At 44.9% G+C, this 12,519-nt stretch overlaps 1 protein-coding gene across 5 annotated transcripts in view; it reads right to left on the bottom strand.

The window, feature by feature from the left end:
- GRIA1 (glutamate ionotropic receptor AMPA type subunit 1) overlaps positions 1 to 12,519 on the bottom strand; it is a 284,539-nt gene that overhangs the window by 97,998 nt on the left and 174,022 nt on the right. For all 5 annotated transcript variants that reach the window (XM_006906438.1, XM_006906437.1, XM_006906439.1 and 2 more), the window contains 3 exons: positions 12,352 to 12,513; positions 10,208 to 10,375; positions 1,678 to 1,782 (listed from right to left, as the gene is read on the bottom strand). In XM_006906438.1, the coding sequence (XP_006906500.1) occupies positions 1,678 to 1,782; positions 10,208 to 10,375; positions 12,352 to 12,513 (435 nt within the window). The remainder of the gene's footprint in view (positions 1 to 1,677; positions 1,783 to 10,207; positions 10,376 to 12,351; positions 12,514 to 12,519) is intronic.

The raw sequence follows: 12,519 nt of genomic DNA, 5'->3' as shown, positions 1-12,519 counted from the left end.
CTACATTTCTCCCTCACCAGCCATTTGTCAGAATTTATAATTCTACCTGAATTTGACAAGGTATTTTGTTTGATGAGAGATCTCTATACCTTAGCACCCCACAGGGAAATGGAATCTCTGAATTTCCTGAGGATTTATCTTCAGTAAAGCCAGTGCCAATTCTGGCATTCAGAGCTCCTAAATATATGATGGATGGATGCTCAGAGCACACACATTTCAGTGGGATGTCAAATTGGACCCAGATACCTAGAGGGTATGTTGGCCTATCAGTGGGCGGGATGTGCCCTGATGATCAGGAGAGCATTCTCGTGGCTCCGAATCAAGAAGCAGCAGCTCCTCTTTATCACCTCCATCAGGTAAGGCTATGTAATGTTCACTGAAGCCAGCGCAACGAGGTTGCCCTTGAATCTGAGGAATTACTTTGCTAGGAGGCTGATTGAAGAAAAGGTCTGAAGCCACAGATGTGGAGAAATTGATTTTTTGAAAGTCAGATCCCCTGTAAACAAAGGATGCTTAAGCCCACATTCTAAGAACGGATTTAGTCATTGGAAAGTAAGTTGGAAGACAGCCTTGGGGTCAGAAAAATAAAGCACAACCATTTGCTCATGGATTTTAAGGTTACTTTGTTTTTTCTGTTTGGTGATTTATCTGTTCCATGTGCTTGTACAGCCTGACTCACTCAAACTCAAGGCTGACTGAAAAAAAAAAAAAATCTCTGTGGCCTAAAGAATGGAGTTGAAATGAACAAACAGATGGACAAACAAAATGTAGGCTGAATATCCATTACATATTAGGTGCTACTTTTGGGAATTCCTTGCTATAGGCAATGGGAGTAGCAGACATTGTTTCATTTAACTCCGACAGCACCCCTGTGAGGTAAAGGTTATCATCTCCTTTTTTGAGGTGATGTAACTGAGGTCCTGGGAGGCTAATTAGCTTGCTGAAAGTCACATGCCTAGTAAAGAGTAAAGCAGAGACTTAAATCCTGGCCAGGCAAAAGAAGGGGGTGGGGTGGAGGGAGGCCTAGGCAGAAGAGGTGAGAAAGAATATGGTGTACTCAAGGAAGTGAGCGTTGATCAGAATGGCTGAAGAGGAAGAAAGTGAGTGTCAAGGCTCAAGTTCAGAGACATTGGCAGAGGCCAGAGCACATAGGATCTGATAAAATTCTGAATGTTTTTTCCAAAGATTTGAATGGTATTCTAAAAATTTAATATCCATATATATTATATATTATATACATACACAAATATACTTTTCATTCCTATTTATGTATGGAAAATGTAGTAGATGTGACCAAGTGAGAAATAGGACAGGATGGTTAACTTCATCAATAATCATCATTCTCAAGTTCCTCAGAATCCCTCAAGAACAGCAGAAGCACTTTATATGCATATATTACTTTATATTTTCCAAGGACATTCTCATCCCTTGGATTCTGAGACAAAGGTCGAGATTTTTATCTCCATTTTACAGATGAATGAATCAATTCTCAAAGAAAAGAACTGACTTGCCCCAGGTCCCAGAGGGTCAGTGGCAGAGCCTACTCTGGAATTGTCATTGGCTGAGTCTCTTCAGAGAGATCCAGTCCAGGAAGGTGTGCTCCCAAGGCCCTCAGCTTGCCTGAGCCTCCGCGCGGCCCTCTCCTTCCTCTGCAATGGACTCAATGGGGACCTTTACCTTTCGGATGCCGTCATGCTTCATTTCAATCACGTGGAGGGTGTAATTGGTCCGGCGTCCTTTCTCATTAAACTGTACATTTCCTGTCAAGCCTTCAAACCGCACCTGGAAAACAAAGCCAAATGGTGAACAGTGAACTCAGAAGTTACACTTCACGTTGGCCTGTTTGCCCTTTCGCCGAAGTGAAAATCTGGAACCCAAGGATATGACATGGGATGAGGCCTTGGAGTAGCATCCATGCTAAAAAACTCTCAACTCCCCTGCACGCATAGCAGGCATCACTACTGCAGCACCGGTCTCTTTCCTACTAAACTGAGATTTATCCTGAAAACATTTTTCACTCATTGCTTTAGGCGAACAGTAACAATGGATCAAAGTAGGTCTTAATAAGAAATCTCTGTTCCATCCCCAATCAAGCACCCCCATCATGACTGCCACCATGAGAACCGTCATTTCTCGCACACCTCCAACTGGGGAGACTGACGAAGGCCTGCTAAGGAAAGGAGCCGGTGCTGGCGTGCCATCCCTGGTGAGTCAGGAGAAGGCCCAGAACCGGAAGCCAGCCTTAGGATGCCTTGGGCTCTACTCAAATATCGTTTCTTCATTCCTTTGTGAGGCCAGGGAATAAAGTCCTTGGGAATCTAAAGACCTGGAGATCTGAAGTTTATCCCAGCTCTCTTCTGAATAGCCGAGAGGGACCTGGGGTGATTGACCTCTTTAGGCCTCCACTTTCCAAAATTCCTGCCCTATCAACCTCAAATGACACAGCAAACATGAATGCACTGTGAAAACTTAAAATCACCTGAGAGAACCCTTTATGGTAAGACCAGAGCAGGTAGAGCTTTAAACAGGTTTCAGTTGGTTAAAACAAAATTTGTATTAGAACCCCCAAATATGCTGCATGGATTTCTTCTCCATGAATGATTCAAATCACACTCTTATGGCCTTATATCTTCGAGCTCATAGTGAATTGTCAAGTGGTCCTGATGGGTGATCCAAGACATTTAGGCCTCCCTCAAACTGGGGATAAGTCTAACGCATATCATTGGCTCAAGTCCAAGAAACCACATTTCCTAATGGTGACTGATGGTGTGTCCTCATATTGGGCTGGCTTAAGGCCAGTGAGATGAGTCTTTACCTGTAACCAATATGAACCTGGCCTCATAATTCAGCACTGTTTATTTCCCCCCTCTTCAAAGAGCTTAAAAGGAAGGCTTGCAGGGTTTTATCTTTTTCTGACAGTGAGAAGCTCCTCTGCCTTCAGAAGGTATAAGAATAGCTGATGTGTGTGTGAGAGAGAGAGAGAGAGAGAGAAAAAGAGAGAGAGAGAGGAGAGGAGGGGAGAGGAGAGTGTGTGTGTCTGCTCTGAGGCTGAGGCTGACCCTTCCATCACCTATTGGGCTGGCTTAAGGCCAGTGAGATGAGTCTTTACCTGTAACCAATATGAACCTGGCCTCATAATTCAGCGCTGTTTATTTCCCCCCTCTTCAAAGAGCTTAAAAGGAAGGCTTGCAGGGTTTTATCTTTTTCTGACAGTGAGAAGCTCCTCTGCCTTCAGAAGGTATAAGAATAGCTGATGTGTGTGTGAGAGAGAGAGAGAGAGAAAAAGAGAGAGAGAGAGGAGAGGAGGGGAGAGGAGAGTGTGTGTGTCTGCTCTGAGGCTGAGGCTGACCCTTCCATCACCTTCTGGTTTGAAGTCTCAGTGGGGAGGCCATGACAGGCCCGGAGAGCTGAACAAAATCTACGACAAGCTCTTCACTCTCTCAGGTGAAATCTGGAGAAATCCTCACTCTGGAAAAGTCTAGGCTGGCTTTGCTTTTCAGAGAGGAAACAAATCACAGATTCTGCTGCAAAGAATAAGAAAAAGGGAGCAATTGCAATCTGTTAGCAACCTCACCTTCTTCTCACTGTGGTCATCGTTTGCCCATGTTTAGCTCTCCCATTTGTTCAGGTTCAAGGTAAGGTTTCTAAATACCAGTTTACGTTACTCATTTGGAAAAACAGAAGGGATAGATAGATGCGTGGATGACTGGATGACAGACTGATTTGTCCAGACAGAAAGAACTGTCATTAAGGATCCAAACAGGCATTTTACCTTTCAGTCCTGGCCTCCAGTATCATACTAATTATCAGCACAGCATATTAATATGGCAAATCACATACTGTAGCTATGACTGTTTTCTCATTTGTATAATAGGGCAATTAGAGTTAACTATGTCTTAAGGTTATTTTAAGGATGAAATGAGATATTTTACGATCAATGCTTGGCTCATCCTGAGTATTTGACCAAGGCCAGCTGTTGTTATTGTTGTTACTAACAGTGATATTAATATTACCATCACTTTCCAAGTGTTCCATCTCTATGCAGTACTTTCATGCATATTACTTCACCTCTGTCCACAGGAACTCCCTGAAGTGTGCCATTTAGAGATCATAATCTTCACTTACATGAGAGAAACCAAAACTCTGGGAGGTAAAGTGATTTGCTCAAGATTTATGACTTCTAAGTGTCAGAGGCAGCCTAAAATCCAGAGCTTCTGACACATTCTGGTAGCAAGTAACCTCTCAAACAGGGGACAATACTACTGTGCTAGACTCTAAGTGGGTGACACAGAAATGTGCAAGGCAGCGTGTTCTGTGTGCCACCCACTGCCACCTACTATTCCAGCTGGACCTTTCCCAGGCTGGGGTCTGTTAATTTCTAATTACGTGTCCATGAGCAAATCACTGAGCCTATGTGTTTCTTGGTCTACTTCTCGAAGAATGGAAATGCTTAGCATATTGTCTGGGACATCAATGTTCAATGCATAATATATGTTATTTAGATGATGATGATAAGGTTAAGAGGTATGGAAAATAAGACTAAGCATTGAAGGCTTGGGTCTAGTAAATTGTCTCAGAGCAGGGGACTCTTTTAGCAGAAATGAGGGTCTTGTCACTACTGCTTTTGCATGCTTTTCTCAGTTTCTAAAAAAAAACATTATCAGCAAAATTCTAGTGACCTGAGGGCCCCTTGCATTATCACAGTGTTTTTACAACAAGCCGCTTATTTGATGTTCACAGAAACACAGTGAGCAGCACATGTAGAAGTATTTTGCCTCTTTTACAGATAGGATTATTGAGATTCAGAGCTTATGGCACTTGGGTTCAGGATCCACAGTATCTCATGAGAGGTCTGGGGCAGCCGAGAGCTGTTACTATCTAGTTGGGGAAGCCAAGACATAAACATTTTTCAGATAAATCGAAGCCTGGGAAAAGAGACAGTCCAGAATGACCTTTCCACGATGCCAGAGCAAGGAAAGGTCAATTCAGTGGCTCAGCCCCAAACAATTTATGTGGATGGTCCGGACTCATAGTCAGAGGAAGAAGCTTCTCAGAAACATCTGCTTTTGGCACATCTGGAAACTGCTGTACTATCTATTAGAGCTGAGTCTCTGGACCTCATCCGCCTGTCACCTACTGCCTGGAGTGACTGGGCTCAGACTGATGGAGACCTGGAGTTTTCCTTCAGATCTTGCCTCCTGGTGCCTGCCAACTCCTTCTGTGAGAGAGGGAGAACTAACCTTGGGTTTCCTGTAAATGGCATTGGGTGCAGCTCTGAGTCCCGGCTGCTCAAGCATAACTCCTTTCCTGCCCAGTTCTGGGACAGTGCTGGTTGTTGTTTCTGCTACTTGAGCCGTCAACACTGATAACTCCTCCACCCCATCCCTGGGGAGGCAGCAGGGCTGCTCTGGGCCAGGCCTTCTGTTCCCTCTTTATGGATGCCTTCAGATAAATCTCTTCTCTTGGCCTCTCATCCTGAAAGCTCACTGGGTAGAAAATCAGGGCCTCTGGGCTAAATCCCAGGGGACAACATTCTTGCTATGCTTGCAAGAGCGAGTCTCAGGATCTCTCTGAGCATCCATTTTCCCAGAGAAGAATCATCTTGGCTCTTAACTATCTCACACTGTTGCCCTGAGGTTCAAAGAAGCTCATTATGTTTTTTTTTTTTTTTTGTATTTTTTTTTGTTTTATTTTTGAGCCTGTGACAAGCCAGTAAGGGAAGCAGTTCTAAGAGGATTATGTCCATTTAGTAGTAGAGGAAATCAGTGTCAGAGAAGCTGAGTGATTAGGCCAAGGTCTCCCAGATAGCGCTTGATAGAGCCCTGGTTAGAAACCAGCTCTTCTCTTCCCGGCTCCCTCAAAGGCTGAGCATGATGCCCACAGTCCCTGCTCATACCCTCACTCCAGTCTCCTGCTGGGTCTCACGTACATCCTCACTCGGACCCTCCAGAGCCTGATTCACTCTTGTTCAAAGTCACCTTCACTCTTCCTTTAGTCTGTTAGCTTGGATAGTTCCGGTCTATGTTTTTTGTTCCAGAATAGTTGATAATAGCTCTCTCTTTCACTCTTAGATATCCCAGTTTGGATGATAAATTATATGGTCACCTTCTTTAAAGCCCTGGTCTCCTTCCACATTGTCCACATTCCTTAATCATGGCATTCTGTTCTGACCGTCCATAGCACTGAGAGCCAGGCCGTTACTTAGGCCTTCATCCACACCTTCGTAGCTATTATTTCTCAGGAATTTGTCTTCCCTTCGAAATTGGGCCTTGAGTCCTGAAAGGCAGGGACTGTCCTACACCCCTACTGTCCACCTTACCCCAGACCTCATCTAGCAAAGTGCTGGGCATATCTTCATTTGATATGCTTGGTCATTGGCTGACAGATTACAAATGCAAAGACTGGGAGAGTCATCATTTAGGGCAGGAGTCCCCAACCCCCAGGCTGTGGGCTGGGTACCAGTCTTTTAGGCCTATTAGGAACTAAGCTGCATAGCAGAAGGTGAGTGGTGAGTGATCAGATCAAAGCTTCATCTGTATTTGCAGCTGCTCCCCAGTGCTAGCATCACCGCCTCAGCTCCACCTCAGATCATCAGGCATTAGATTCTCATAGGAGCACCGGTCCCTGGTGCCAAAAAGTTTGGGGACTGCTGATTTAGAGTACATTCACCTGAAGTCCTGGGATGGTCTTCTAGGTCATGCATATCTAGAGATAACAATGACTGAAAAGTGAAGGATTCAAAGATCTAGATTCTCTAAGGGGAATGGAGATAAGGCACGCACAAAAGAAAATGGATGGCTGTCTATATATCTATATCATCTATATCTATATTATCTATACCTATACCTATATCTACATCTACATCTATATGGAGAAAGAGTCCAAAGCTTTTTTTAATCATATCCTCAAAGGGCCTATGGCCCCCAAATACTAACCCCGATTTGGGGTGCTGAGTTTTCTCTGCTAGCCAGAAGCTGGCACATGGGCACCCTGATGCTTTCTCCTTCTTGGAGCGCTAAAGGCTTCCAGGATGTGAGCTCATTAATATTCTGAAAGGCTCCCTGGATGTCAGGCAGGGGTCAGGCAGGCATCTGATTATCTCCACTCTGCTGTTGGGGAAATTATAGCGGGTGGGGGTGCATGGACATTACCCAAGGCCATGTGCTGTGGCTGGCTGGGCCACAGCTCTTGTGTCTCCCCTGGGCTGGCGCTTCCAGGCTTCAGAGCCAAATAGTTATGTGTACAGAGTGAGGTAGCAAGCAGATGTGGTTTGCAGTCCCAGCATCACCACTAAGTTGCTGTATAATTTTGGGAAGTTTTTTAACATCTCTGAAGCTCAGTTTCTCCATTTATAGAGCACAATTAATAAAACTGGCTACCTCGCAGTGTTATATTGAGGATTCAGTGAGCTCAAACATGGAAAGTATGTTTAGAGCCTTATACATAGTAAGGCCGTAACACATCATAACTGGTATTACCATTATTTTTAGAATTTGAATCCCCAGTCCTCCAGGTAGGTGGTGCTGGGGCTCAAGACCTAACTCACAGATATCCCAGCCCTAAGACAAGCTAAAGCACAGGTACCTTCCCAATGTGTGACCCAAAGGCCAGTAGTCAGGGCAGCAGAGACCCCGACCCTGGGTTCTAAGGGCTGAATGTCATTAGGATTTACCCAGCCCACTGTGGGTAAATCCTAATGACACTGTTCCCTAGTGGTGTGGCTATTTCAAGGGATGGGTCTAGAAGACTAAAAGCACAGACAGTGGCCATGGCTGTATGTGGAAGGTCTCAGAGGTCGATGTGTACAAGCAAAGGCCCCTGGGGCCATCAGACAGGCCTGGGGCAGGAGGGCAAGCCCTGGATGGGGGTCTGGTTCAGCCCCTGCTGCTAAGCTGCTGTGTGACCCTGGATAAGTCACTGCCCACTCTGGACTGGCTATAAAGTAAGGAAAAATGGGAGTCGTTAATCTCTAAAACCTTGTTCAGCAATAAGTTCTTGTGATTCTAGATGCGTAACAAAGATTCTGAAAAGGCATCAGTTTGAACAGCTGAACTTAGAGTCAGAATGCTGGGTTTTGTTTTTGTTTTAGTTTCTGTAATTAGTTCCCTCATCCACACCCCACAAAAGAGACTGAAGGGATATTCTTGAGGGCAGGTCTTGCCTTCTCTTAAATGTCCCCAGTACTTGGCCTACGCCAGGGCATGCTCTCGAGGAGCAGCTGATTGGCTGCTGGAGTGGCAGGCACATGTGTCTTGACTCTAAGACAATGTAAAAAAGGTCATTATTCTTTTGACTAAGATAACTAGCTCCCCGAAAACCCCACTGAGGGCAGAAGCAGAAGAATAAGTATATATTACAACCAGAGGGACCTGCGTTATACCATAAGGAAAAAACAAAAACAAAAACAAAAAACAGATCCTGAGAATTCTCAGAGCCGGTTGAGATGCAGGAGTCCTCTCTCCTACCTCCTCACTGTCATGAATAAGGAAAGGGAAGTCTGTGGGAGAACCGAATGGGTATTTCAAGGTCACCCAGAGAGCCAGGGACCCAGCTGGATTTTGAACTCAGCTCTCCTGCCTCCTGGTCAGAGCCTTTCCCTCCACCCGTGTTGACTCCCAGACTTCTTGACTGTCCTGGTGGCGTCAGAACATCCATCCAGGGACATCATTAAGATGGGAGAGGCGAGGGAGTTGAAAGGGTTGTGAAGCCGAGGGCAAGTGCCTGAGACCTTCTGAAACCAGTCTCACATTGCAAATAGAATCTGTCTCGACTGTGGAGTCTGGAAGAGCATTTAAAATAAGCCAGCCAGCAGGCGCTGCACCTTTGGCAACCACTTGAAAGCTGCCTGGTGTCTGCTATTGCCTGCGAAGTGATTCAGGGCCATTCTGCATGGAGCCGGGGGGAGGGTGGAAAGGGATGCTGGGGGACCCCTTAGCATGTTCCTCCTGTAGTCACAGGGTTGCTGCTTAGCTTCATTCCAAAGGACAGAGCTACATGTTCTCCGCGTAAAGGCGCCTCATCTGGGCGGAGGAACAGCGGGTTATGTTCCTTTCTCGTCTCTTTCTCCAGGCTGTGAAAATTGCTAGGGCTGTGCACGTGTGGTTGGAAAACAAATGGGAATAGTTGTACATTTTGCTCTACATTTCTATCTCATTCAGAAATGTTCCTCTCCTCCCCCAGGAGCCCAAATTCACCATCTGTTGAATGTAATCTTGAAAGTAGAGCTAGTCTTATCCAGGCAACTCTACCGGAAGGAGAGGGCAGGTCCTGAGGGCATTTGCACCAAAATCCCTTGGGGTTGCTGGCTTGATATTTCGACATTCCTCTACAGGAAGCATGCCTGCTTTGCCCAGTCCCCTTTGGAAATACAACCTCTGAATCAGGAGGCGTCAGAGGCATCAGATGGTGCTGTCTGTCTGCAGTTTCAGAATCACACCCTGGTCTGGAGGTGCTTCTAGAGACTTCTAGAGATTAAAAGAGACTTCTAGGAGCTGTGAGAGTGATAAAGCCGACAGCACATCCCCAGAATCTTCTAAACCAGGGATCTTAGATACACAGCCCACGTGTATCATTTTCTCATCCTGCTTCTACAGCAGACATATTACTAATTGGTTATTTATACCCTTCTCTGTTGAATCTGGATTCGGCCTCAGAATTCTTTGCACAGCCAATTGATTGGAGTGGGCATGACCATTTTCTGTCCCTGCTCTTTAACTGTTCTTAAGTGCAGACAAAATTGATGATTGTAATGCTGGAGCAAGAAAATAGGATCACAAGTAAAGACACATTTTCAGGCCCACCTCATGACACGTTCACAGAGAGCAAAGGTAGTGAAGACATCCTGAAACCCAGGCCAAGAGGGGAGAGTTCCTAGGAGACTCGTAAAATGGTTTGGCTTCATCCCTGTGTATTTTAAGTCTCCTTTCGAAATATAGAATCACTGATTTCCCTTTTTCTGCATATTCCCTAAGTAGAAAATACAGCTTTTACACTAACAACTGTTCCATTCTATTGTTTTTTTTTGTCGTTGTTGTTTTCGATTTCGACATGAGCTTCCATGTATGCCAAGAGCCACAAACACAGTGCAGTGACCATCCAAACTTCAGGCATACTCTGCCTTTTCTTTTAAGTAGCTACATTCCACATAAAACAGATGCTGAACTCCCCTATGAGGTTCCCATAAGAGCGGCATCATTGCCGTCCTCACCTGCTGCAGAGCTCTCTGGATGTCGATCCCCTGGCCCCAGGGGACAGCTGGGTTAGCCAGGCAGTCCCCAGCATTCCCCCGGCGGGATATATCGATTCTCTGCCTCCGCAGGCTCTGGAACGCCTCAGCCATCACCTTCACCCCATCGTAGGTGAGCGCAGAGGTGTACTGGTAGGAGGAATGGAGACGATTAAGTGTCAGAGGGAGCTGACAGGGAGACAGGTGGGAGCTGTATCCGGGAATGTGCTTTCTGGTGGTGAAAATGCCTGCAGTGAGCCAGGTATAGAGAGTGGGGGGTAGTGCTGAACCAGGAAGTGCCTGCCCCTTAGATGGGGTTTGGTGCTACACCTTGCTAGCCAATATTGCCCTCTCAGATTGTGAATTCAGTATTGCTGGTTGTGTCTTTGGAAGAGAAGCCAGAGTTCTAGATTTTTGTGTCCAATTTTGCAATTTTAAAATTTTGGCTTAATTGGAAAAAATAAAAAGAATGCATAGATTAAATTCAACACATCTGTATCCAGTCCATGAAAAAAATAGTTGATTTTCTCTGTGTCACAGTCACCAATTGAGAACTAAGAGGAACTGTTTACCATCCCTTGTGACAGTAAAAGAAAAAAAATAATTCAAGAAGGGTAAGCACTTAATTATTTCCATATGTGGCTCACTCAGGTGGCAGGTTTACATGCAAAGATTCCCCTGTGCTCATTCATGATAACTCTCAATTTTTCCCCCTCTTGCCTATAAGGGGGCTAAAATGTTGATGAAACAAAACCAGGATAACAGTCTAAGACAATATTTCCTGGCTTTGGAACTCACATCTCTAGTCTTCATTAATTTGTCCCCAGTGCCTCACATGTTCTCTGGTACATTCGAAGTTCACAGTAGAGAGAGTTATAGAATGAATATATACACACTTTTCTAGTTTTTAACTTTGATTCTTTCACATTTGAAAAGTATGTACATTACATTTGGTTATTTTCGTAATCTGTTCCAATCCTTTGAAAATTGGGTGCGGTATTTATATATTAATTCATTAACTGCTATGTGGTTTGTTCATGGCTTCGAAGCCCATTTGTGGTTTTGTTTGCTTAAACTCATATTGCAAGAAGTCTTCATTTTGAATTGCTAAGTCAGTTTGAGGAAAAGTGGGGTGAGACACATCTCAGTTAAATGGCCTGCCATTCACAGAAAGAAATTGACCTAGTGACAAGAGTAAGTCACAAAGGATTCACTGTTTGGCCCAGATAAACAAATTTGGCCTCAGAATCCTTCTCAACGCAGTGTTCCACACAGCCACTGCCAAGCTATTGGATTTGACATGGGAAAGAAAAATTACCTGCTATCCTTATTCTAAACCATTATCAGATAGCAAACAAAGTAGAATTTGGCTGCAGGATTTAGAGCTGCATTGCTAGGACGTGAGCGGCAGATAGTCTGCATGGTAATTGGGAGTTGACTCTCTGAGGTAGAGAAGTGCTTGATATCACTTAGGTTTCCCTGATTTTCAGCTGGATGCATGGCTGACCAGAATAAGGGCTAGCTCACTGCACAACTCAAGGAGGCTCAATCCACAAAGTAATGAATGCAGACGGCATCCCCCCAGAGCTGTGCAAGATGGGGGCCCTGCCCAGAATAGAGATATCAGTTTTTCAGCTTCCCCTGTAGCTCGCTAGGGCTAGGCTTCTAAGATGTGTCCAGTAGCATGTGAGTGGAATATCTGTGTGTGACTTCCGAAAAGGGTTCTTAAAGGAAGCCATCACACTTTTTGTTTTCCCCTCCCGGCTGGGTAGAATTCTGAGGTGACGATTCTAGCTTCAGCAGCCCTTTTCAACTATAAGGTAGCTTCCATATGCTAAGGCTAGCAGAACAAGAAGGTAGAAGAAGCCTTTGATGATTGTGGAGCCCTTATATGAGGCCTGGATTGCTGGCTTCTGAATTTTGTTTATATGAGAGAAAAACAAAATGTCTATCTTGTTAAAACCATTGTCATCCCGGCTTGTCTGATCATTGCACCCTCAATCTTTATGGATATATTTCCCTAGCTCCTTCCTCTTAGGAAACTCAGCCTTATCGAAAATCTGACACTGTGCAGAAATCTGGAGTAGGCAACAGGATCAGTCTGCTGCCTGTGCCCATCCCCACACCTTAGGTCTCTTCCAGTCCACTCGGGTGTGATCTCGAGCATCACTATTCTTCCACTGCTGCATGATCTTGGCTGGGATGGTATCTGTGTAGTTCACCAACTGGAAACCTGTCACATTTGCTCCACTTTCCTTGAATTTGTTTAAATCAATGTCCATGAAACCCTGTGT

The sequence above is a fragment of the Pteropus alecto genome, unplaced genomic scaffold (assembly GCF_000325575.1).
Source record: "Pteropus alecto unplaced genomic scaffold, ASM32557v1 scaffold40, whole genome shotgun sequence".
In the NCBI taxonomy this organism is placed as follows: domain Eukaryota; kingdom Metazoa; phylum Chordata; class Mammalia; order Chiroptera; family Pteropodidae; genus Pteropus; species Pteropus alecto.
Note: the sequence above shows the minus strand (reverse complement) of the source record. Positions and strands in the feature narration are given on the sequence as shown.